Source organism: Ceratosolen solmsi, unplaced genomic scaffold (assembly GCF_000503995.2).
Source record: "Ceratosolen solmsi marchali unplaced genomic scaffold, CerSol_1.0 scaffold7, whole genome shotgun sequence".
NCBI lineage: Eukaryota > Metazoa > Arthropoda > Insecta > Hymenoptera > Agaonidae > Ceratosolen > Ceratosolen solmsi.
The window spans coordinates 17,347,403-17,372,233 of NW_011948413.1; the positions used below are offsets into that span (position 1 = coordinate 17,347,403).

The 24,831-nt window shown below is 31.6% G+C and overlaps 1 protein-coding gene across 1 annotated transcript in view; it reads right to left on the reverse strand.

Annotated features, from left to right (window-relative positions):
• Nucleotides 1–4,857: 4,857 nt before the first annotated feature.
• Trim9 (E3 ubiquitin-protein ligase Trim9) overlaps nt 4,858–24,831 on the reverse strand; it is a 154,465-nt gene continuing 134,491 nt past the window's right edge. Inside the window, exons 3-10 of the mRNA XM_011506348.1 lie at nt 23,364–23,459; nt 19,291–19,684; nt 18,145–18,177; nt 12,497–12,657; nt 7,420–7,558; nt 6,665–6,895; nt 5,546–5,958; nt 4,858–5,384 (exon numbers count right to left, since the gene is read on the reverse strand). Coding sequence (XP_011504650.1) covers nt 5,615–5,958; nt 6,665–6,895; nt 7,420–7,558; nt 12,497–12,657; nt 18,145–18,177; nt 19,291–19,684; nt 23,364–23,459 — 1,398 coding nt within the window. The 3' untranslated portion in view covers nt 4,858–5,384; nt 5,546–5,614. The remainder of the gene's footprint in view (nt 5,385–5,545; nt 5,959–6,664; nt 6,896–7,419; nt 7,559–12,496; nt 12,658–18,144; nt 18,178–19,290; nt 19,685–23,363; nt 23,460–24,831) is intronic.

Consider the following 24,831-nt stretch of genomic DNA (forward strand, 5'->3'; position numbering starts at 1 on the left):
ATTTATAATATGCTAGTAACAGAATAACATTAATTTAATAATTTCACTTAATATAATAACAGCATCGAGTAAATGATCAATACAGGACACATTTTTATAATCTCGTTTTAACTAAGATTTTATTTTATTTTTTATGAAATAAATTTAAAGCATAGGAAAAATAAATTCTTTCATTACTTTATCGTAGTCGATGAGTCGTATTAAAAAAAAAAAAAAAAAAAAAAAAAAAAAAATTACATTCTTAAAATATAATAGTTAAATATGATTATTCAAATATTAATTACAAAAAGCCTAATTATAAAGCCTAAAAGTCTTTTATTATGATGTGTGTATGCTATATTTAAATGTAAATACTACAGTCTATAACTTATACGTAGAATTTTTTTAAATTAAAATAAAATGTGTCAATTCAATTAAATCATGTCAATAGGGATGACAAGGCAAGAAATTATAATAATTTGAAGTCGTCTCGATTCTGTAAAATAAATACATTTTAAGCATAAGTTAATTGCTACGTGTAACTATTTTGTTGTAGTTTCTGTTTGTTCATAATTCAAAACAATTATGTCAATAGACTATACAATTAAAGAAAAATATATCTACTTAAGTAATATAATTTAAGCTTCAATGCAATTAATATCACGATTAACCATTTTTCATTTAATATTACTTTAAAAATGCGACAATCATTGAAAATTACTTAATATTATTACACGTATATTACATGTATTTATAAATGCATATTTAACAAACACTATAGATTAAAATTCATTTTAAATTGATAGTCTTAAAGTAATTAATATCTAAGATTTCTAAAAATAGATTCTTTGTAATATGACATTATTATATTCTGCATTTCCAATTAATGGAAATAAATAATTTCTACTTGATAGATACTGATTATCAGAAAAATATAAAAACCCTATTCTGCTCTTTAATGTTATCATACGTGCACAATTGACAAATAATAATTTATACTCGCAACATTGTACTTGTAAAATCGTATCTTTTGCTTACAATTCATATTCGTAAAATATAATACGTCTGCCTATTTATTTCGTATAGTCAAATAATTTATTTCCTTTACAATGGATGTCAGAAAAATATCGAGTACAGATCACCTGAGAATTCAAAAGTAAGCTTATGCTGGTATCTAATTTCATTTCTCATCATATAAATACAATGCAATTATATTGCAGTATTTTTAAAAAACTTCATTGTAAAGTGAATGGATAACAGCTATCTGAGCTGTAATTGAAATGAAAAGAAAGGTTAGTTTTTCGACTATTTTCTTTCGCAGTTCTTCTTCTTTCTCTTTATAGCCAGGGGTGATGTTTCCCAGCTTAGTGTAGCGAAGTCGTTCACAGGATCAGATCCTCCTAAGAAAGTTTCTCTACTTTTAAATTAGAGCTTTCGTTAATGAGATTGTCATGTGATGTCGAATTTTAGTTGTTATTCTTTAAAAATATTTATTTTGCCGATGCTGGCACTATTTTCTTTTCTTTTGATAAATATAATTTGAATTTCATTTATTCGTATTATATTATTGTTATAAATTTTTTGTTATTAACTAACATAAGATATTCATATTGATTTTGTATCTTAAAATTCTTGCCAAATAACAAAAATTTTTGCTATTTATAATATAATATAAAAACAAATCCATAATTTTTTTTAATTGCTATAATATCATTTAATAATACAATTAATCTCTGTTTGAAAATATAATTAAAATTATTATTTAAAACATGTGGAAAAAAAAATTTGAATAAAAGAAGTTGAAAGTTTAAATGCGAATACTTACAGTAGGATCCAATTATTTATCATAAATAAGATTTAATTTCATTTCCATAGTTCCTAAACTACTTTTATAAAAAAAAAAAAAAAAAAAGTAGCGAAAAAACGTAACGATCAAAGAATATTTATAATAAAACTTAAGTTAAAGGAGTGATTATGAAATAGCATTATATGGATGATTATAAAATTTTGAATAGGTTGAAAAAGGTAATAGTAAATGATAAAATCAAAAGGCAGTAATTAAGAATTAAATTGATAGATACAATTTTTATTAATATATGCACGAAGCGAAAACTATTGATAAGTATTGGATGGAAATAAAAGATGGAGAATAAATGAGCATGACGAACTATAGATTAAGGAGCATCTAGAAATATTTCGACATTTCCGAAAGACTTAAATTTTACAGCATATATATATATATATATATATATATATATATATATATATTATTGGTCTAATACAATAAATCGATGAATGGTACAGTATGCAACTTCATCTTATTTATCCTTGCGACGGGGTACACAATCGATACACAACGATACGTATATATATATATATATATATATCTATGTACAATAAAAGCAGTCCGCCACATATATAAAGTACATAAACCGACGCAGCGATCCATCAATACGCTCGCGCACACATACACGTTTAAGCTGCAAAACCGCATGCTCAGCTCGTCCTTTTTTCCGTATATTGTCGGCGGCTGTACTTCCTCACAATGTTCACCGCGACACGCGTCACGGCCAGACTTTCGAGCGCTCGTTCGGCATGTAAGGTGAGCCAGCCCCGACTCAGGTACGCGGTTCGCTGACTTTCTGTCGTTCTCTTCTTTCCTCTTTCTCGCCCTCGCCATTTCTTCCCTCTGCAACATTATACGCTGGCTTACTCGCGATGCATGCGGTGAATGTGAAAATGAAAATATAAGGATTCCTTTACTTTACTTCTTTACGGCTACTCGTGCACCCGACCTGATTTATGTGATATGTGTACTTGCATGAATTATACGCATAATTTTTAACTTAGAGTGTTATGTAACGTCGATGGGAATTGAAATATTATAGGAGTATCAGTTCCAAGCCTTTCTTATTACAATGCTATTTTTATTAACATTTTTTGGATATAATTGTAACGACACGAATGCTAAATGTACAATACTAATTGTACAATTAATTCTGCACTGCTACATCAGTTTAAGCCTTAGTCATTTTTTGATATTCTTACTTTGGGTATTTTTTAATTACCTTTTCCAAAAATTATCTCAAATAATAACATTTTTTTCTTATTATACTGATTTTATATTGAATATTATTAGACATTTTCATTGTTTACTGTTTTGTATGTGATTTTACTACAATAAAACTGTTCAATACTTTAATTATTTGGCTAAACAATTTTTCCAAATTAATTCATCTTAAACTTAAAATAAGTTGTATTGTTTTTTTTGTTTTTTTCTTTGTTTTATTTTTGTTTTATAAATTTAGATTGCAAAATGCCAATGTATTGTAAATTTTATAATTTACTGTTGTTTCCTTTAATATATTTAATTTAAATACTATATGTTTTTATTTATTTATTTGTACAATTAAATGCCGATGAAATGATTTTTCATGAAGTATTTTATTATATTAATTACACAAAAGAAATTAATTATATATCTATATCAATCTTGAATATGAGATTCGTGCATGTTACTTACAAAAATAGATTAAAGTTGAAAAAGGTAGTTTTGATCAATTCGATTAAGAGTTACAAAATTCATATATTTTTTCTATATTACATTTAGAGTTAGCAATTATCATAAAACGATGAACGACTATATATATATATATATATATATATATATATATATATATAGTATAATATAAATCTTGGGAAATTTTGTTTCTCCTGTGGGAGAAGTTTTCTATATTATACGAGTCACAATTATTATTGTAGCAAATGCTCTGCACAATAAGCTTTTTCTTATATCTTTAAACGGTCAAACATCTTAGAAAATGATCTTTTTTTTTTAATACAAAGTTCTTATAATTCTTGATTTATAGTCATATTATCAAATTGAAATATACAAATGTATATATAGACTATGTTCACCAGTTAATATATATTTTCTTATTTAGTCGAAGAGACGCACTTTTATAGATAAATCTTATGAGATATAACTTTCTTACACTTGCAGTTATTATCGTTTGAAAAGATTTCTCCTTTTTGTTTGATGAGAGACATTGTAATGTCGGGCAAAATATTTATAGTATTACCAAGAATTATTAGACTTAAGATGATCGATATGGTGCAGCTTAGAGTAAATTGAATATTTATTACCGAAGCTCTTTTTTCAATTATTGTTGTAATGCATCTGGTGGATGTATAAATATATATATATATATATATATATATATATATATATATATATATATATATATATATATGTTTATAGATTATATATTCGTACAGTCTTCTCTTTTTAACGAAATACGCTACGTCGTGTATAACATTTCTAATCTTACGAAAAGTTCAAAGATATAAAATCACACTGTTGTATATTCAATAACACACTGTGACATATATACTTTGCTTTGTATATATAATGATTTATCAAATAAATAAGAGTTAAACAAATAGTAATATGTAAATTTTTTTTTAACGAAATACTTGTAAGTTCCTTACACATAATTGAATTTATGATTTCTGTACAAAGAAAAAGACTCTATAATAATAATGTTTGATGATTATAATGATGATATGAATAACAGTAATGACGGGAATAATTATAATTACAACAATTATGATAATGAGATTAATACTCCCACTACTACTACTACTACTACTACTACTACTACTAATAATAATAATAATAATAATAATAATAATAAGAAAATAATTATTAATAATAGTGATAATAATAATAATAATAATAATAATACTAGAAGCTTAACGATAATAAATTTCAATACTATTCACAGTGCAGCTGAAGAAGAAAATATAAAATTTTTGATAGAAATTGTGTATTCGCCCTTGATAAATTAAAATAGTCGAACACTTGAAAAACGACGACGACGATGATGATATTAGTAGTAGTGGTGGTGGTGGTCGTGTCGATGGTATTAAAGAATAAGGCTGGGTGATGTGAAACATTGTATGTTCCTTAAACTAAACATATAAATATTTTGTAACAATAGGTAGAGAGTAATAATTAAAAATAAAAGTACTAATGTCCTAAGTGTTATCGAAATTACGATTACTTTATAAAGTATTTTTCTCTGTACAATTATGCCCAGTTAGCATTTCATCGTGTGCGCGTTATTACATATCAATAATATGGCATTGGAGGTTTTTGTACGTTACATACGAGAAAATACCACCTTTCTTGTAAAAATAAAGTCATTTAAACAAAATAAAACAAAACAAAACAAAAAAATAAATAAAAAATAACTATTATTGTTGTAAAATATACGGCGTAGGTGGGCTTCGATCAACAAGTTTTTCCCTTAAGCGCAGACATCTGCAATACTCTCCTCGACGATCCTCTCAAGCGTTTGCACCTGGCCCAGATCACCGATATCTTTGTAGCGCTCGTGACTCTGGAACGAAAAATTAGCATCTATATTTCCATTCGCTCTAACACTCGATGAGTCGATGAGTCGGTTAACGTTATTATTCACGTAGCAATAATAATCAATTAAGTGAAGAGTAACGTTTATTATAAAGACGGAGGTAAAATATCCCTGCCAAGCATAGTTACCTGGTGGAGGGGAAAGTGCAGGAGCTCTTGCTGTATGAGCAAGCCCTTCCTCAAGACGTTAAGGTACCCCTAGCTCTGGAGCACGTCCCCGACGATGCAGGGTTCTTCGAATTGGTGATTGAGCACGTGGAGGTGCCGGGGCACGTCAAGGCCCGTATGTAGGGTGACGGTGACACCGCGGTTGAGGCTCACCGCGGGGTAAAACACGCCGTAGAGGTCACGGAAGGCTATGCTGCCCTGGGCCTGGTCATTCACGAAGAACCGTAGAGTATGGCTGTTCTCGAGGTCAAGGAGGAGGCCGATGGTCGCGCCCTGCTGGACGCCGCCCTCGGTGCGCTGGGCATGAATCCCGCCGTGCATGAACCACGAGCGCTGCCTGTCAATGTACATGCTCCAGCCTCGGTCGTCCTTGCCTGTGGATGAATTTAATCGGTCCTATTATTTTATGGGCCTATTATCCATTTTCAGGAGGGGTTGCTTATGATAAAGCTCGGATGAATGGCGTTTGCCGGCGTTTACGACGATATGCGGCTAATGAATCGGTGGGTGGGGGGCGTCGCTGTATTTCGTCCTTGTGGTAGGATTGGCCGTCGTTATTTATGGGGATGAGGTTGAGGGGATGAAGCGAGTGCACGTGCTACCGCAGTTAAAAAATAATATTGAGATTTGTTTCCCGAGTTGCAAGTCGTGGTCGTATCGTAAAGAAGTTTTCGCTCCTCGTGTCGGTAGCAGTTTGGTAGGTACTTTGCACAAAAAATTGCAGTTCGAAACCCGAAATTACTCTCGTGTAATATTTTCTTCGATCTTTGCTAAACTTTGTTGATTTATTTATTTTCGAGAAAGGCTAAATGGGCTGAAATCTTACCTACCATCACATACATAACGAATACTAACAACTCGTATTCAGCTCTTAGTCGCCTATTTGCACATATACGCGGATACTTACTTATTCATACAAATATTTACGCCGAAAGTCTCTATTTACTTATATTATACTCTCTTATTTCGGACGTGATCTTGCGAAATGCACGTTATATCGTTTATAAATCAGAGATAAAATTGAATATACGATGCTAATGGACGCGGTGTTTGGCCCATTGGTCATCGTGGTGAACGTACCGAGCATCTGGTCACGTGACACGTCCGCTCGTGCAATGCCAAAAGCCGGGTCGGTGTCACTGTGATATCGGTCAATGGTCAACTCCCAATAATGAAGTCCTCGAGAGAAGCCAACGGTAGAGAGGACGACTCGGTGCTCGTATCCCTCGCAGGAAGCGCTCATCGTATCCTCGGACATCGATACCTCTTGCGGCAATCCCGGGGTGCTCATCGCCCACGAGAACCATGCGACTATAATTGGCCAAAGTCAATAATATATTAAATGCTTATTTTGTTCAGGTAATTTTCATAGTCCTGCTGTTGGTTAGAGCTGTTGGAGCGTAGCGGCGGCCGACTATACTTTACTCATCGTAAACCACAGCAATGGATTTTATGGATTATTATAAAGTGCTTATAAATTAGGATATAGTATAGTAGGTGTTTGGTCCACCATAGCGCGTGTATTGAAATTAATTTTTCTTTTGTTTTTTTTTTGTTTTTTTTTTTTTTGGATTTTCTTGTCTAGGAGTACACGTAACGTGTCAGCAACATGTTAAAACCGCGTGCGCCTGAGGTCCAGCGCCTCTCTTGGCAACAATTTTCACTCGTATTTATGCGACATTAATGAAATGCCCCCTACGGTCCGTCGTGAAAAGGAGAAAATGGATTAATAATGTGAGAGTCGGGGCCGCGGGTATCAGTTGGCTAGCATCGTGACATCAAAATCACCGGCTGCCCTCTTTCGTCAAACACATCGTGATGTCCTTTAGACTTACCCTCGGCCGTCTGCAGGCCTATTAGCTCGGAGTACTCGCCCTCACCGGCGCTGTTGAAAGCCCGCACCCGGGCGTTGTAAAGGGAATTGAAGTGAAGACCATCCACCGTGCAAATCGTCTCGCGGCCGCAGTACACCTCCTGCGAGCAGTAAATAAACGCGGACTTTATAAATTCCCGGATCGTATGAAAAATGATTCTGAGAGTTTTCCCCCAATAAGCGAGAACCCCCGACGACATCCGGCAATTAGCGTTCGGGAGGTATGTGACGCGAGATGGGGTTTATCAGTTATTTACCGAGGGCTCGTAATTCAGGCTTTTATGACCTCTTACGGGAGAGTTGTTTTACGTTGTTAATGCAGGCGCTTCGTCAAGAAACGAAGAAATTAACGATAGATTTTTTCCTGATTATTGGTTTCTGCGATGAAGAATAAAGTTTCGTCGCTCATCGAATCATGATACTTAAGCCATTGAATAAGATTCTGTATAATCGGTAGAGACGTGTTTCTTGCAATTGTAAGTATCATGGGTCATTATCGTTAGAAATTATATTACATAAAATAATGTGTTTCAATAATAAAAATGACTTTTCCAAATAGATATTAAAGACAACTAGATAACGTGATCATGGGGGGCTAAGGGTAAGAGTAACGAATAACATGTAATAATTCAATGTAGGGAATAATGTATTTTATTAAAAAAAAAAATAAAAATAAAATAAAATAAATAAATAAATAAATAAATAAATAAATAAATAATTCTTTTAGCAAAACCGGTATTGATTAATGTGCATGAAACTCTAATCTGTAAAAATTTCTCAGCAATACATGGCGTATTATTATACGATAGATAAAATGTTACAAAAATTACTGAGAAAAAATGTTAAAATTTTTTGCCAAAAATGAAAATTTATATGTGTAACTAACTATAATCCTTCATTTAATTAATGAATTGAAAGTAAGTGAGTGTGATTTGAAACTTTTAGATTGGTATTTTATACAAATATATAAAATATATCACTTAACTTAAATATTTGCTTAAAACATTAGAAAGTTTGGAGAGTGATTTAAATATAATAACAATAGTCGATTGCGTAACGTTAGATCAATAAAATGATTAAAAATCGATTAAATTAAAAAATATAATTACATTCGGTTTTAATATTGGCTTCTTTATTATATATTTGCGAAGAATTCAATAAATTTCAATATACTTTGTTTGAATATGTTGGAGGCGCTTTTTTTTAAAAAGCGATCAGCTATTTGAATGTTTTAATGAATGTTCCGATAAATAGAGACGATTGGAGAAAGTTTTATCGTATTTAACTTAGAAGAAATTAGGAATAATTGCGTATGATGTTGGATTTATCGAATCGATTTGTCGAAAATTATCATTATTAATACAATGAGTCTCTATCGAGGTATCTGTTTAAGTAAATAATTTTTCAAAAACCATGGCACATTGTTAATAAACGCGCAAACCATCACAAATGCATAATGATAAATTTTAGTAGTCACATCATTTGCTATTATTTCCCACTTCTCTAACCAAACATTATGAATATACGCTGTGTGCATTAATACATAGCGGATTCCAGCTGAGTAAATACTCGTTTCATGAAGTATATAATAACGAGTCTAGCGAGATGCACGAAGGAGCGAGCGAAGGAGGAAAGTTAAAATCACTCGTGTCGTTTTAATATGTCGAGAGTGAGAGAGCGAGAGAGCGAGAGAGCGAGAGAGCGAGAGATAAAGTGAGTCGCTCGTTTATCGGCATCTTATTCGTGCCGTCCCCTTGGCATCTATTCCCTTTTCTTTTCCGGCTGTCGCATCACGTCTTTATGACTTTTTTAAATTTAATATCCTACGTTAGAGGGTAGGCCAAGGAACGGTAGCCGTGCGAATCACTTTTCCTTCTATAATACACGTACTGTCGCGTCAATATGGTAGTGCGTCATCGTTCGCTGCATTTTTACGAAGTCATTTTTATACTTTGGCATAGATGCTGCTCCAAGGCAGCCTTCGCTTGTCATTGCTTATTAGCTCTTAGGAAGATCATACGGCTGTGAGGGGATGAAAAAGTGGAAAACTTTTAGATTCTAAAATTTCCATTGTCTTATAGCTCCGTAGGCAATAACAACATTTAGAGATTATGAGATTTTGAATTGAAAAACGAGGAGCACGCAGAATTTGAAAATAAGTCGTGTACTTAAGTTGTATTTCAGCATAAAGTCACAAGGGAAATCTCGCTAAATGTTCTATTTGGTAGTTTTAATCGATATAACGTAATGCCCGTAGCGTAACTTCTTCAAAATGATTCTCTTGGTTATTTCAACTGTAAATAGTAATGTGTGCATCCAATAATTTACATTAATGTTAAATATATTTTTCCTCAATTATATTCCAACTATATAATGAAATATTCATATTTGAGCGCAAATTTACATACACAATTCTTACGAGATCATTTTTCATTGGCGACATAATTCATAAATTTATTACTTACGAATGATCGACTGGCACTTCATAAAATTGTGAAATTTTAAGGAGAGTATTAAAGAATTTCTTAAGCTATCTACGTTACTTTGTAAACTTCATTTTTATCAATATTATAAAATCGCTAAATGCATCATTGCTCGTCTCTACGTTATAAATTATGACATAAATTAGCAAAAGGACAAAGCGGATTTCTGAAAATGAGACTAAATAAAGTAGCTCCGTACCTCGTATATACCGACTCCTTAACAATATATTGTGAAGTTATGAATTCGCATCCCGGCACCGAGAGTCATAAATAAATTCTTAAGTAGCCGTTTCTCGATATCCTTAAGACCAACCTTGTGATTTATTAATAAATCTCCGGAGAAAAACATACATGCCCTATTGTGCGAGAGTCGGAGAGGGAACGGAAACGGAAACGGAATAGAATAGCAAGAGGAGAGGGACAAGCGAGGGACATTTCCTCATATTATAAACGCTATGGACGGAGACTCGTGAATTTCTAGGCTCTCGTCTCTAATGTACTTGCACTCGCTTTTACGGCTAGCCATAGACCCATAAATTCCAAAAGTACAAAAGGTGAAAGCTGAGAGTAAATGTAGGTTTCCATCAATAATAATCAAAGGTTATTGGCTATCACGGGTTGATGAATTCATTTGCAATGATGAATCCTCTTAATCTCCGAAAACACGAGCATACTTATCAAAGAAGTATGTACGTGCTGGATGCTCGCTGAGTTTTTTCAGTTTTTTTCTTTTAGTCAAAAGTATATTAGTATTCAGAATATTTATTTGAAGAAAAAAAAAAAAAAATTATCGATCGTCAACTTTCCAAGAATAGTAGCGAGAATTTCAGTATTTAAAATATCACTGTCATTTAAAATTTTCATATCTATTAAATTAACGATTAATTGACGTTGCACGACTTGAATTTTATCAATTCTATTACAATAATTAATTTAATTCGGTTTATTCGTCTACTTTAAATTCAACTCGAATTTATTATGCATTAAAAATTAAGAAACAAGCACTTTCGAATGTCAGCCTATTTTTTTTTTATTTATTTTTTTTTTTTATTATTAAATTTATAGAATGGGCGCGTATTTTAATTAATGAAATAATAAATAATAAATGTCAAGTAAATATCTTGAAAACTATGTAATATTTAATTGCCGTTATATTTTCAGTAAGGATTAAACTTTTTAAAAATTCTGTATTTTATATGAAATATAAATTAACATAATGATAATCGTTCAGCAATTTTGTATCGTTAACATTCTGAAATATACGAGTACAAATTTATTAAAATCTACATGTTTATATGTTAAATGTTTATTCGAGAATATTATGCCGAGTGCTAAGATATGTAAGTAAGTTTTACGGTAGAATTATATATATTTATAATTTACATATTTACGTTATGAAACAATTAATGCACTTAATTAAACATGTATTTGTACAACTGCATAAAAATTAAATTTTACCTTTCTCTGATATTAAAGTAGCAGTGTTATCTAGTAAACATATTATTTTTCTGATTAGGCCAATTTTAACAATGTTTATACAATACAATGAAAACAATGATACAATGAAAATTTCACACAAAAATGTAATGAACTTACGCATATTATAATTTTTGAAAAAATATAATCTTCTAATGTTATTACAAACATTATTTCACTACCGATTATATTGATATGCATGAAATTCAATTCAAAATACAAATATTTTTATCCTATATTCAAAAGAACATATATTGGAAGCTTTTAGTAATTTGAACGTTGTATTTAGTACGTTTAAGATGAATTAAAATGAACTCATTGGCTTTAATGATTTTGCCTCTGAAAATGTACACAACTTTAAGAAAAAAAAATCTTTTATATTTCGATTTACTTAGTTTGCTATTGTTCGCTTGAGCTATTAACTCAAACAAATAGTCGATAACTTTATTATTACTAAAAGCATAAGCTTCTGGATAATTTGCAGCATATTTGATTGTTTCTTAAAACAAAGAAGAAAAAACTAGAGGAAAGAAAAAAAAACAACAACTATAAAAAACTTTGTCCCTTCCAAATTTCATTACAATTCATTGGCAATTTATGTAATTCGTGCTTAAATTATTATTAGAATTAACTCGATCCTATATTCCCTATTTCTCTCCGTAAAAATACAATTAGTATAAAATTATAAAGTAAAAACAGCGACTAATATTTGAGAAAGCCCGTTAGCCCATTACCAACACAAGCATCATTATAAAAGCACGGGACGAAGCTTTAAAATTGTTAGTAAAATTAACCCAGAAGAAAAAGTATCTTCAATACGGGCAATTGCAGTTTAAGGAGAAGCCTGACGACCCTTTAATACGTTGTATCCCAATGTCTGGCTAACGGAGCCAAAATTGTCCCGATCCGCCGTTAAACGAGACCAAGTTTTCCGGAAAACGAGCTCCCCCCCCCTATCGCAAACTCACCTCGTAACACTATCCGTAAAAGCGTTCAGTGGGTGTCTCGGTAATTTCAACTCTCGGAGCAGGCCAGTATGAAACGACGGCAAGCAATCGCATGCCAAGGGAAAAAACTTACCCGAAACTCTCCGGCGCAGCCGTCGTCAAGCTCCAGGAGGTAGCCCTCGACCGCCGGTCCCCGCTGTCCGACACCACAGCCTTGTGGCGCCTGCCACGCGACAGTCACGCTGTTGTTCTCCGCGCTGCACTCTTCCGGTATGAGGATCGGCGCTCCCGGGGCTGCGAGTACATTAGGAAACTGTTGGTTATCGTTAGGGGCTTTCAAGACTCCTTGACTCTCGACTTAATGTTTGCTGCTTGCATCCGCGGTAAGATGGTGGGGCTTATCGAATAACCCGCACCCACCCCTCGGAATAACGCCTTTCTTTGGCCTTGATTAATGGATTCTTCTCGGGGCCACTCGAGCCGGTGCTAATTAGAAGTGGATTGCCGGTTGGTCGGTCGGCGGGGGTGGTGAGAGGGTTTGGGGACGAGAGCACCTTTTTTACTTCTTTGTTTTATTTACGAGCGACATTAATTGATCGTTCACCTTGTTCCGATTGTTTTGTCCTGTGATGTTGAAGTTTGCTTCTACTTTCATAGCGCGCAAATATTTTTATTTTGATAATTGTTTGAAATTGTGTATTCTGTCTTTGGGATTATTCCGGCCGCGGTTAATATTGCCCGATAAGAAGTTTTAAAAAGCTTAAGGCTCGGTTATTGTTCTAATAAAGTATCCTTGGAAGCAGTAGAAAAGAGGCGTTTGATAAAGAATGGAAATTTTTAACATAATAAATGTAATTAGGAGAAGGCTCTCTTGTATAGCGGATATAATCAACTTTTGATTACTTTAAAGCCAAGTTTATAATGAGCTGTGAGAAACTCTTAGAATAATGATAAATACTTAAGTCATATCCATGAAAATCTTTAAAAGCTTCTGCGATATTCGAGGATATCGGTATACAAGCTGCCATGGGGTTTGTCCAAATGTTTCACAGTCAAAATTTAATTCCATAGAATGTATAAGTTTCAAACAAATATACGTTTATATGTTATGTGGCGTTTTCACGAAAATAATTATTTATATAAATAATGCGGTGCAACCTTTCTCGCAACTATCGTTAGAGAATTATTTGCCAGATAAGGGAGATGAAAATATTTATCAGCATAATCTCTCATATGAAGAAACATAAAATAAATATAAATAAATATATTTACTGACTTTCCATTATAGATTAAAAAAAAAAAAAAAAAAAAAAAATCATTTATGACGACGTTGCTAATCAGTGCTAAGCTATTTTACAGTAAAATTTTAATTTTGCATGCCATGTGCTGGATGTTGCATGTTCAGATATCGATTTCTTCAGTACATGTCCATAAAATTGAAAAGATGTCTGCAAGCTTTACACATCTTTATCTTGCTTTACTATTCTACTTAATAATTTAATAATAATCAAATATACCACTTTTTAGAACTCATTTTAAATGAATTAGCACGTTGTAAGCTAAAATTATTCTAAGCGCAGCTATATATATATTTCAATTTTTCCATATTAAAAAAAAAAAAATCCTCGACAAACGATGCGGTATAATTTTATTATGAAACATTGTCCATACATTGACTTTAATGCCATTTTATTAATTGGACTGTGGTTGTGTGAAAGCCAGGGCTCGTATGCTTATAAACTCGATCAGTCGTTAATAATTTTTAAAGAAACTTATCTACTGACCACCGATAAACTATGGCGAGTATGTTTTGTTCAGCAATTTTCATCAAAGTTATTTCCCCACCTGCTGAGATATTGTACATTTTCCTGCACCGGCTGTTTTCCTAACATGCTTTTCATTCGATGTCGCATTGTTGTTTAGAATTTCGAGAACAAACCAAGTGCAGTAAAAGCATCTATTACAAAGATTTACATAAACTCTTAATTAAATTGTATTCATATGAGACATTTTATTAAAAAAATTTGTTTCATGTTTAGAGTCCACCGATCCGTCTCTTCGACTATCCGTCATTGAAATAAAAATTTTTAATACAATTAATGTTTTTTAATATACTTTTTATAATAATAAAATCATCCAATATCATTCAAAATGTTGAAAATATTAAAATATTATTCGTATATTTCTTTATAAATGTAAATAAAAACACACTACTGCAAATATATAGAATTAAAAAATAACTGTACTACAGTTCAATTGGAAATTACGAATAACAAATATTTCGGCAACGTACTAACAATAGGGTCAATGATAATTTATTTATTATTAGTTAACAAAATGCGAACTAATACAATTTCAAAAAAATTATAATTCATAGAAAATACAGTAATCTACTATGCTCTTGTAAATAGGTATTTCGATAGATTTTTAAATAATCTCCCTACATATTCTAATAAGTATATTCCAGTAGATATATGAGTGTTAATAATAATTATCAATTCACTCGAAATAAATGCAGTGAATCACTCCAACTATAGATCAAAAGTACAGATTGCTATAGGATACGAGGACAAAGGGAAGAAGAAGGGACCGGTGAGTCAAGAACTAACCCCCTTAATGTTTTTGGCGCTTCATATTAGATAAGTTTAAAAGTCAAAGCAAACAATCTATTAATATCGTATAAAGAAGCTCTATATGCTTTGAAGTGAGCGAAATTCAAATATTTGATAGACACAGATGTTGATATAAATCTTTTATAATCTCTATATCCAATCACATCAAAAAGCGATCGATCCGACAGTTTGCCGAGGAACTTTCTGAGCTCGTCCTGGGTCTAGAGCTCGTTACCGTTGCAGGTTTTCGAGAGCCTTCTCGCTCTCATAAAAGTGCGCTTCAAGTATATGAGGGTTGTAACTAAAGCTAGCGCAGTCGTCTCAAGAACGTAAATTGATTGGATCTTTGCGAAGAAAGGGCCGCGAGACAAGTGATGAACTCCATTTTCTAAGTACGTCTTTATGCAATTGCCGAGAATACTTACGTTGCTGTACCATCGCTTTAGTTATCCTTATTTTTCTTTTAGCAACCACGACAATTTAAACTTATTTCATCGTTATACTTATTTTATATTTTTAATTATTTACTTATATATATATATATATATATATATATATATATAGTTTTTTTTTTATTATTATTATTACGCAGCTTCGTTTATGTTTTGCACATGCTGTGTAATAGTGCTCTCTAAGGTAATAATCTCGCGACTAATCCACGAGAGTCCAAATCTATTTAACATAATTTTCTTTAGAACGTAATTCTTTAGATATCATTATTATTTCACTGCTCATGGTGTAAATTTACATTAATGTAAATATGGAAATATAAACATTTTGTTATAAACGATATTTATATATTATATATTATTTTAAATCTGGCAATGTATTTCAAGGAATTACATATATGCGAAAGTTGAATATTCAATGAAAATTAATAGAGTTTTATAGTTGATATGTACATTTTAAAGTAATATCAAATTAATTTTGTGTATAGATCGATGTGGCACGTAGGTTCCTTTGATTTTCCCTTTGGTAAAGGAAATAATATTCTCACTTTATTAAAGCTAAGCTTTCTGTACGCTACGACGAAACCGCGACGTATGAAATAAAATTCATTGGTGATTGCGTCAGTAATCTATTACTGTCGTTTGCTCGTCGTGTACTTGGATACATAAGAATCTCAAGGCCAACACTAGGTATAAAAAAACTATGGGTGAATATTTATACGTATTTGCATTTCCAGTTGGAAGCATCGAAAAATTATTAATTATCGAAGGATCATTGATAATTAATAAACATAAGTCGAGAGTCTGCAATGGAGATGCATATTTATCAGTTAATATAAACAAACTGAGAATAATTTGAACAGTCATTTCTTAAATTACAACATTCATTATCAATGCTTCAACCAATACAATCAATTATTATTATTATTAATTAACTATTGTCATTCGTTGAGATTGTATGCGTGATATTTCGGTATCAAACAATTTTAAGTGTCTGTTCAAATATATTAAATTACTTTATAAAGCTGTAACATCATTAATAAAAATAAATAATTAAAATTTTAAATACTTTACCATTACAATATGAATTGAGAAGATTTCGTACGCTCATGAGCCAAGTAATGTTTATAAAATAATTCAAATACAGTCAGAGTAGCAGTTATCTTACGGAGCAATTGTTAACAATTAATATGAATAGTTAAATATGCTCGTAAATCTATTCTGAACTGTTTTTGCATTTTCAAATTACTTTCAAATTCGGAAAATGTATGTTAATACGATCGTTTTTCTCACAATAATTTTTTCTAAGTATATTACATACAGCTATGTCATCAGTGCTTTGGCACTCGGTAATTATTAGAATTAAGTTTCAAAGTCACGTATATTCAATTTTATTTAAATTTGCTCATTAGCGTACTGGAAAACAAAAACTTTGAAATTAAAAGCAAAAGCGAAGAGACACACTGTAACGAAACATTACTAACGCTAAGCATTCACCGAGATCATGCACTGACATTTATAGGCAGTAGTAATAGTCAAGGGATCAGTCGGACAAAGGATTGTACAAATTGCATGCAGGATCGTAAGTAAAAAGCAAATGAAATAACAATAGAAATGGCTATTCAGTAATATATTTCATGAACGATGACATATTGCGAGAGATAACGCGAGAGATAACGCATAATACGTTTCCAACTACTTTTTATTCCGTCTTGGAAATTCCCGCGTAACTGTGAAAATTGATTAGGATCCGAACAAGAGGGAAGATGTTAGTGTCACAATATAGAATGTTACACGACGTTTTTTTTTTATCCGAAATATCCATTGATCATTGTAACCACTTTCTCAAATACTCAAGGCAAATCCAGTCCCATGCCTGCCATTCGTTTTCATAAAAACTTATTTCAATCGGTTTAATAAATATACTAATACTACATGAATAATTGCTACGTAAAACATTATCTACCGATAATATAATATGGTATTACAACTTTTCTCAATATGAAATATAAATCTATTTTACATATTCATTAAAATATTAATTGGTCTTTAGAGAATTGAAAGAGTTCCGTTCGTTTAAAGGGACTCTATTTAAATAAAAAGCCTTATCCCTTCGATTTTTTAAAACATTATTGTGATAATTAAAGGAAAGAGAATAAACGCGTTGAAGTTTATAATAAAAACTAGACAAATGAAGGTATGATTAATATTCATAGAGGTATGAAAAGTTTTTAAAAATTTTCCAACGGCAAAGCTAACATTTATATTAGGATTTTAAAATAATGCTGAACTATGGGAACTCGGATTTCCTCATATATTAGAAGACTTAAGTTGACTCACGAAGCCCCAACGCTCTCGAGATACGCAGCACATATATAACGTTCGCAAGATCATTAAAGGAGCTAATTAATCCGCTTTTGAAACGCTCGGTCGAAAAACGAAATAACGACGTTAGAGGATCCGAGCAGGAAGGATGTTATTATTAAGTAAATCTGGCCCTCGATGGAACGCTGTCTAGACTCGTCGAATGTCTGGAGGTTCGGCTGCAGGTATAGATATATTAATACGTGGTAAGATAAATGGACGGCGACGATTAGCGAGTTAATTTTGTGTCGATGAGAGAGAGAGGGGGGGGGGAGCAGGGACGAAGAGAGGGAAAATGTATGGGGATATTTATATGGATTTATAGATAGATCCCTTTTTCATTGCTTTTACATTACCTGTAGTTGGATAGCGGTCCTCACCCTCCATGGCTGCGTCCGCAAAAATTGCAAAGATTTTCTTTATTTTTTTTTTTTTTAATCGGTTATTAAAGAAGCTTATAATTAATGGTAATGAGAGGAATATTTTAAGGGATTAAGCTGCACAGTTTTCGTTCTTCCTTTAATATCGATGATTTTCGAGCTGTCAAATGTCATTATAATATGACAGAACATTAGATATTCCATTTGTATTCTTATGAATACGATATTGTTATATTATACGCGAACTTTTGTCTTGGCAAGATAAAGCGACTGGAGCATTATATATGCATATAAGTTAATTTAATGAAAAAAATGTTGATAAACTGTTTTCGAGCTAATGCATTTCAGAAGCAAAAGATATTTTCAATAAAAAATAACATGTGTAATTCCGATAGAATACACTCATTGTATTTATAATTATATATGATCGATACAAAAGTCTTGATACATTTTTTTCTCTTATTATTAATTTTCATTAATAAACAAACTGTATTAATGCGGACTTTTAGCATTAAAGTATGACTAATTGCTTTTGCAAGTTTTTTCTTTATTTCAACTTAATTTATTTTGAAATTTTCTGAGCGATTTCATGTCCATTCGTTCATTGAAAAAATGTACGAAAATATAATGATACTCATAGATTATACTCATAACATACTAATACACAATTTTTCCGAAATTGAAAACAGAAGAATTGCCAGCGATAAGAATTCGTTTAAAATCATATAGCGTAAAAACAGTTTATACGTACGGCCACTTAATTACCTTGGTAACTCAAAATTCGACTAGCCTGCGATTATTGAAAATGAAAAATAAATTACTATGTGCATTACTTCTGACAAATTCGTCGACATCATTTACACGGGAAGATATTTATTTTCAATTAAAATTCAACGAGTGTGCTAGAAGAAAGAAAACTCTGCGCATCAACCCTCTTCTTAGTTTATGATTAGTAACTCGATTTTACAATAAAATTAGTATAACAGCTTTTCATTGACCAGAGTATTCTACTCGAAGGTTGTGTTACCAATAACAAAGGGGGAAGGGGGACCGTGGACACCCCGCTACCGATTAAGCCCTTAGCATCGATCCACCAAGGTTCCCTCGTGTCATGGCACTTACGCTTCATCTGCACGAACGTGAGCTGATCTACGGCTCGCCTCACGGGCTTATCGTCGAGGGTGAGATCCAGGAGTGGCAATCTCGCGATCTCCTGGACTCCCTCGGCGGCGCCCCACGAGCCCGCAGCCGTAGCGGCCCGCATCGACAGCATACCGCCGATCTGGAGGAAGGCTGCGCTGTCGGTCTCCTTGAGGGCCTCGATGCAGAATGTGAGGAGGCCCGTCGTCGTCGTGAGGTGGCCGGCGCATCGTGACACTTGATCTCGGAGAAGACGGACACGAGCCTCGCGCGTCTGCCTCGCAGCCTCGATCAGCCGGGATTTGCGAGTATGGAGCATCGCTACGAGGCTATTGATGCGCTCCTCGACCTCCTCCTCCAGTGAGATGCACTCCTCCTGAAAATTCAGCCATTAGTAGTATCGCTCGATCGAGAAGATTTTATAATCACCGACCCGAAAGCTTGACAAAACTGTGCCCCTTCAACAATGCAAATCCATGAGCGACGAAGTCAGTCCAATTATTCGTTTATTAATCACCTGAGTTATGATTTAAAGAGATAGCTATCTTGAATGTCGTAGACCCCCGATAATAAGGCGCTCGCTAAGCTCTTAGACTCAATTTTTCAGATTATTACAAAAGAATTTAATTAATAAAGTACTATGGAATTTGAAGGAAAAAACAAAAAAATTAAAAAAAAAATACGAACGCTCTTGTTTGGTTGCTTTATGAAAGTGCAGATATTAAGATCAATATTTTTATACTTTAATTAAAGTTAAATCTAATTTACATTTATTCATAAGATAAAATCTCTGCGAAATATCTTCGTATTAGTGACACAGTTAAGGAAAGAAATTACTTTTCATTTTAGAATCTACTCAATCTAAAGAAAATAATTTTAATAACTGACTAGTGTACGTGGGTATTTTCTTTCTTTTATATATTCATTTTATTAATAACACTTGAAAGTCGCTTAATAGTAGAATTTTTATAGGAGCGATTCCAATTACGATTATAATTAAATTTCATAAAAGTGAAATTCATTTAACAGTGATATAATAAGAAAATAAAGATGCACAAATAATTATTTTATTAAAAATTTTGTATTTTTAAGAAGCCTGATTTGCTCATAGTATCTGCATATTATGCAAATATTTTACTTGCCATTAGGCAATTCTGCAAATTATTCAAAATCCATTCAATGAATTATAATCGAATATTATATATTTGATAATGAATATTTAAAAGCAATGGAAAATAAAATTTCAGTCTAATATTCTGAAATATCTGCCAGATTTACAGATTTTTTTCTTTTTCATCCTCAATCTTTGGCTTCCACTTATCGAGAGTATTAATTACGATTTTATTGCCACAGCAAAGTGGGTGTACGGCCCATCGAATTTACTAAATCCACGAGAGTTCGGGAGCGCCGATCCCTTCAATTTTTTTTCGCACACCCTTTCCGCCACTTTCAGAGCGACGAGGAAGCAAGAACTTTTTGTTTTTTTTTTTGTATGCAGAAAGCGTCCAGGTGCTCAGCTCTCTTGGCTTAATCGCAATAATTTATTATCGAATCGTGATTTGCGCTTTCATCGAAAATTTAAAGAAAGAAAAAATAAACGTTAATCCATTCTAATTCGCTAATCGAATTATAAGATTAACATACGCCCTTCAGCAATTTCTGATAGTTTACCTATAATTTTTTCTTTCTATACCAAAAACTTGCTCAACTTCCTTAATAAAATAATGACGGTTAAACTATTAATGCCTTAATTAATTTATACTCACCGTGGTGAATTTCATAATATAAATGATTACTTTTTTTTTTAATAACAATCGTTAAAATTATCTGTGCTAGAGCTAATTATTTCTATAATAACACGAAGTAGTTTAAGCCAATAATTGCTCATAATTTAAATAGATACAACTATTCATCGAGTAAATATGATAATCCATGTCAGTAAAATATTTGTTATTTTTCAATTACCGTTTCACATGCACAAATATAATATAAAAATTCAAGATCATATTATGCAATTCTAAATATATTTATTCGGGATAGAAAAATAAATAGATAATATTTTATAAAATGTTTTAATATAATATATAATCAAGGTAATATGATTTTAACTACTGTGTATCAAAAATCAGAAATTTTCCTTTTCTTTTTATATAAAATATTTAAAAAAATATTTATAGCTTTGAATTGTGAGAATGAAAGAAATTGTCAAAATTTTCTGTTAATCTGAAAGTCGCAAAAAGTTACAGACCAGCAATATTGTATTTTAGTTTGAATCAATTTTCAATTTTCATTTTCTTTTCTTAGTTATATAAGTGTCAATTACAATTAATTCATTTTAAAATTATATTTTTGAATTTCCCCATTATTTGACATAAATATAAAAGCAATATCAAATAGTTTCTAAAATACAGAATGGAATCATAAACGAGAGTTTATTAAAGTAGAATGTAAAGGAGATAATGTTAAAAACATTAAAACGAAAAATTTACATATTTATACATCACGTTTCACCGTGTTCTATTGCGCTGTGAATTCGGTACTTCTGATTCGAGTCTCAAGGCTACGAGTAAAGTGCATTTTCCTTGTTTCAACTCGTCTTGGGGTTGGTACGCTGTCTTGAACTCGTCACGCGAAAATGAACGTCACTTATATATACAGAGAAGTTACCGCCGCGTCCTTATGAGCGTAATTAACGCGTCTCCGGTCCGCTCTTGAGTTTCTGTGATTTTTCATCGCATGGATCCTCCGGTTGAAACTTCAAGGATAGAAAAGAAAAATACAAGTGAACGTCTGGAATACTTTTCTTTTTTTACCGACAAAATGACATTAGTGTTAGCGTGTGAACTCGCACTTCTTTTTTTCTCCATGAAACGCCGAAGAAATGAAATATAATAACGATGCTTTTAACAGAAAGTAGGAAAAATCATAGGATATATGATCCGCTTATGTTGTTGCTTGTCATCTAATTTGGTTGGTTTTTTATTTCCTATTGCTTGAGCGGTCTTAATTTTGTCTCTTCGATATAAAATTACATATTTATATTCAGACAATGGATAATGCATTTCTACATTACAGTTTTATCTTATGAAAAATATTTATCGAATTAATTCAATCCATCGGATTATATATTTTCATTCTTTATTTGATTCTTATATATATATATATATATATATATATATATATATTCTTTATTTCTAGGTTAAAAAAGCTCGTTAATATTGAATTAAAAATTATTAAAAATTGACTATCCTTATAATTTAATACTATTTTTTATATTAATACTATTATTTAAATAAAAAATCGTTATTTCAAGAATTCAATATTGATGATTGGGAAAGATTTACTTTACATTAATATTAATATTTAATTTGCAAAGACTATTTCCTCATATTAATAATGTCTCGTTAAATAATTATAGGAATTCTTTATTTTAAGCTTTATCGGAAAGATAATAATAATTTGCGATCAAAACGTTCGAGTCAGCTCAGGAAATAAAAATATTTACTATTCAATTAAACCGTGCCAATTGCGTCAACTATTAGAGATTTTGTTTTTAATATAAATTCCGTAAATTAATTATATAAATTCCGTCAACTAATTAATCATCATTGAAGTCGAGCTTGCTATTATTAATCGTAATAAAAAGGAATTAAGGAACTAAATCGATAAGGACGATCTGGCATTGAAATAGTTTTCAAGGCACAATTACGTACCGCGAAAGCTAATTAGTCGAAGGAGTAGAGAGCGCGCGCTAGACAATAAAGGGATAAGTCGTAAAAGGAAAAATGACCCACGGCCAAAGTACCGTCGTATTCGCTGGAACGAACCACGCGTCCATAAGCGCGACTCCGAGGCTTATACGCAACAAAAGTTCTTCTGGTACTTTCAAAATGTCACTCGCTCCTACGTCTCTCGTCCCATCGCGAAAAAAGTTGATTACGCCTGTTCCCGGCGCGCACTTCAATATCGTTATAATATCGCGCGCCACGGGAAAGACGAGTCGCTGTCTAAAATTACGGAACAAAGACAAAGGGGAAAAGGTCGTGTACACTCACGTGCACTTTATCCGTCATTCTTTTGAGCCTTTGAATGAACTCGGTCGTGGACCTCGCCCGCTCCGACAGTTGTTGCAGGTTCTGCGAGAGCTCCGTCTGAAACACAGGCAAACGGGGTTTTCTTTTACAATTTACGCATTATCCTCGTCTATGTTAACAATGCATTAACATTATATCGCTGGCTGAGAGATATTTAATATCAATAATGATAGGGTCTACGTTTGCCGGGGTCTCTACACATTTTTTTTTTCCTCAATTGGCGATCAGTTTTTATCTGTGCACTGGGAAATAAAATATAGAGCAGCGCAACAAGGATATTGTATGTTGAAAATACTATTTTATGTGCATTATTATAAAATTAAACGTTTATCATTTAACTGTTGTATATTTCTAATATTATTATTGCCAGGTGAAATTTACAAATACAAAGGCTAGAAAATGGGTTAAAATGTGTCAAATTCTATGTGCAGATAATTTTATCGGAGTACTAATAAAAGCTAAAAAGATTTTTATTCTCTACGTATTATATTTGTGCAGTTGGATGCTTTTCAGCTCAGTTGAAAAAATCATTCTCCAAATACAGTTAAAACACGCGTAAATAATGAAAGTGTGTAATACCAAGTAATACCATGTTACGATTTCTTTTTCATGAGAAGTGACATGATGTAGTAAATAGAATTAATAGTGGAAAATTTATACGAATTTTCGGCTTTTATAAATGATGATTATTTATTTTCTCCCGAAAAAATGCTACATTGAATGGAATATAATAAAAATCATTCAAAGTATATATAATTCTCATACATTTGAAGAAATATTTATATATTATATTCAATATTTTATTTTGAATGATTCAATTTACATTTCATCGGTCATTTTAGACTTTATATTAAATTTATATTATTAAAATTCTCTGTATTAATTTAATAACTTTATCAATATTATCCTGTATAGGATTAAATCTATAATGAAAGCAAATTAAATTCGGAATATATATTGTTAATACACCGTACATATAATTTCGAATACGAAATTTTCCTTTCATTTTCCATAAAATTACAAGCTCATTAAATACTAAGGATTATTTGAAATATTTTCATATAAATTTTTGCAAAATTAAAATCTAAAATACATGAAAATATAATGTGAATATTATAATAAATAATATTCATAAAGATGAAATAAATTTGAAACATTTTTTTAATACAAATGAAATTCATTATTTTCCACTGTGTAGCTTATATTCTATCGAGCAAATAACGATTAAATAATTTGATTGTTTTTAATAATTATATGTTAGTTTAGAATTATTGACTTTTTTATGTATAAAATAAAAATAAAATAAGACATTTAAATTATACAATTGCTCTAATATATAATAGATAAATATAATATAATATAATAGATAAATTGAATGTTTTTAATATGAATATTATTTAAATAATATAATAATTTCGAAAAATTTGTT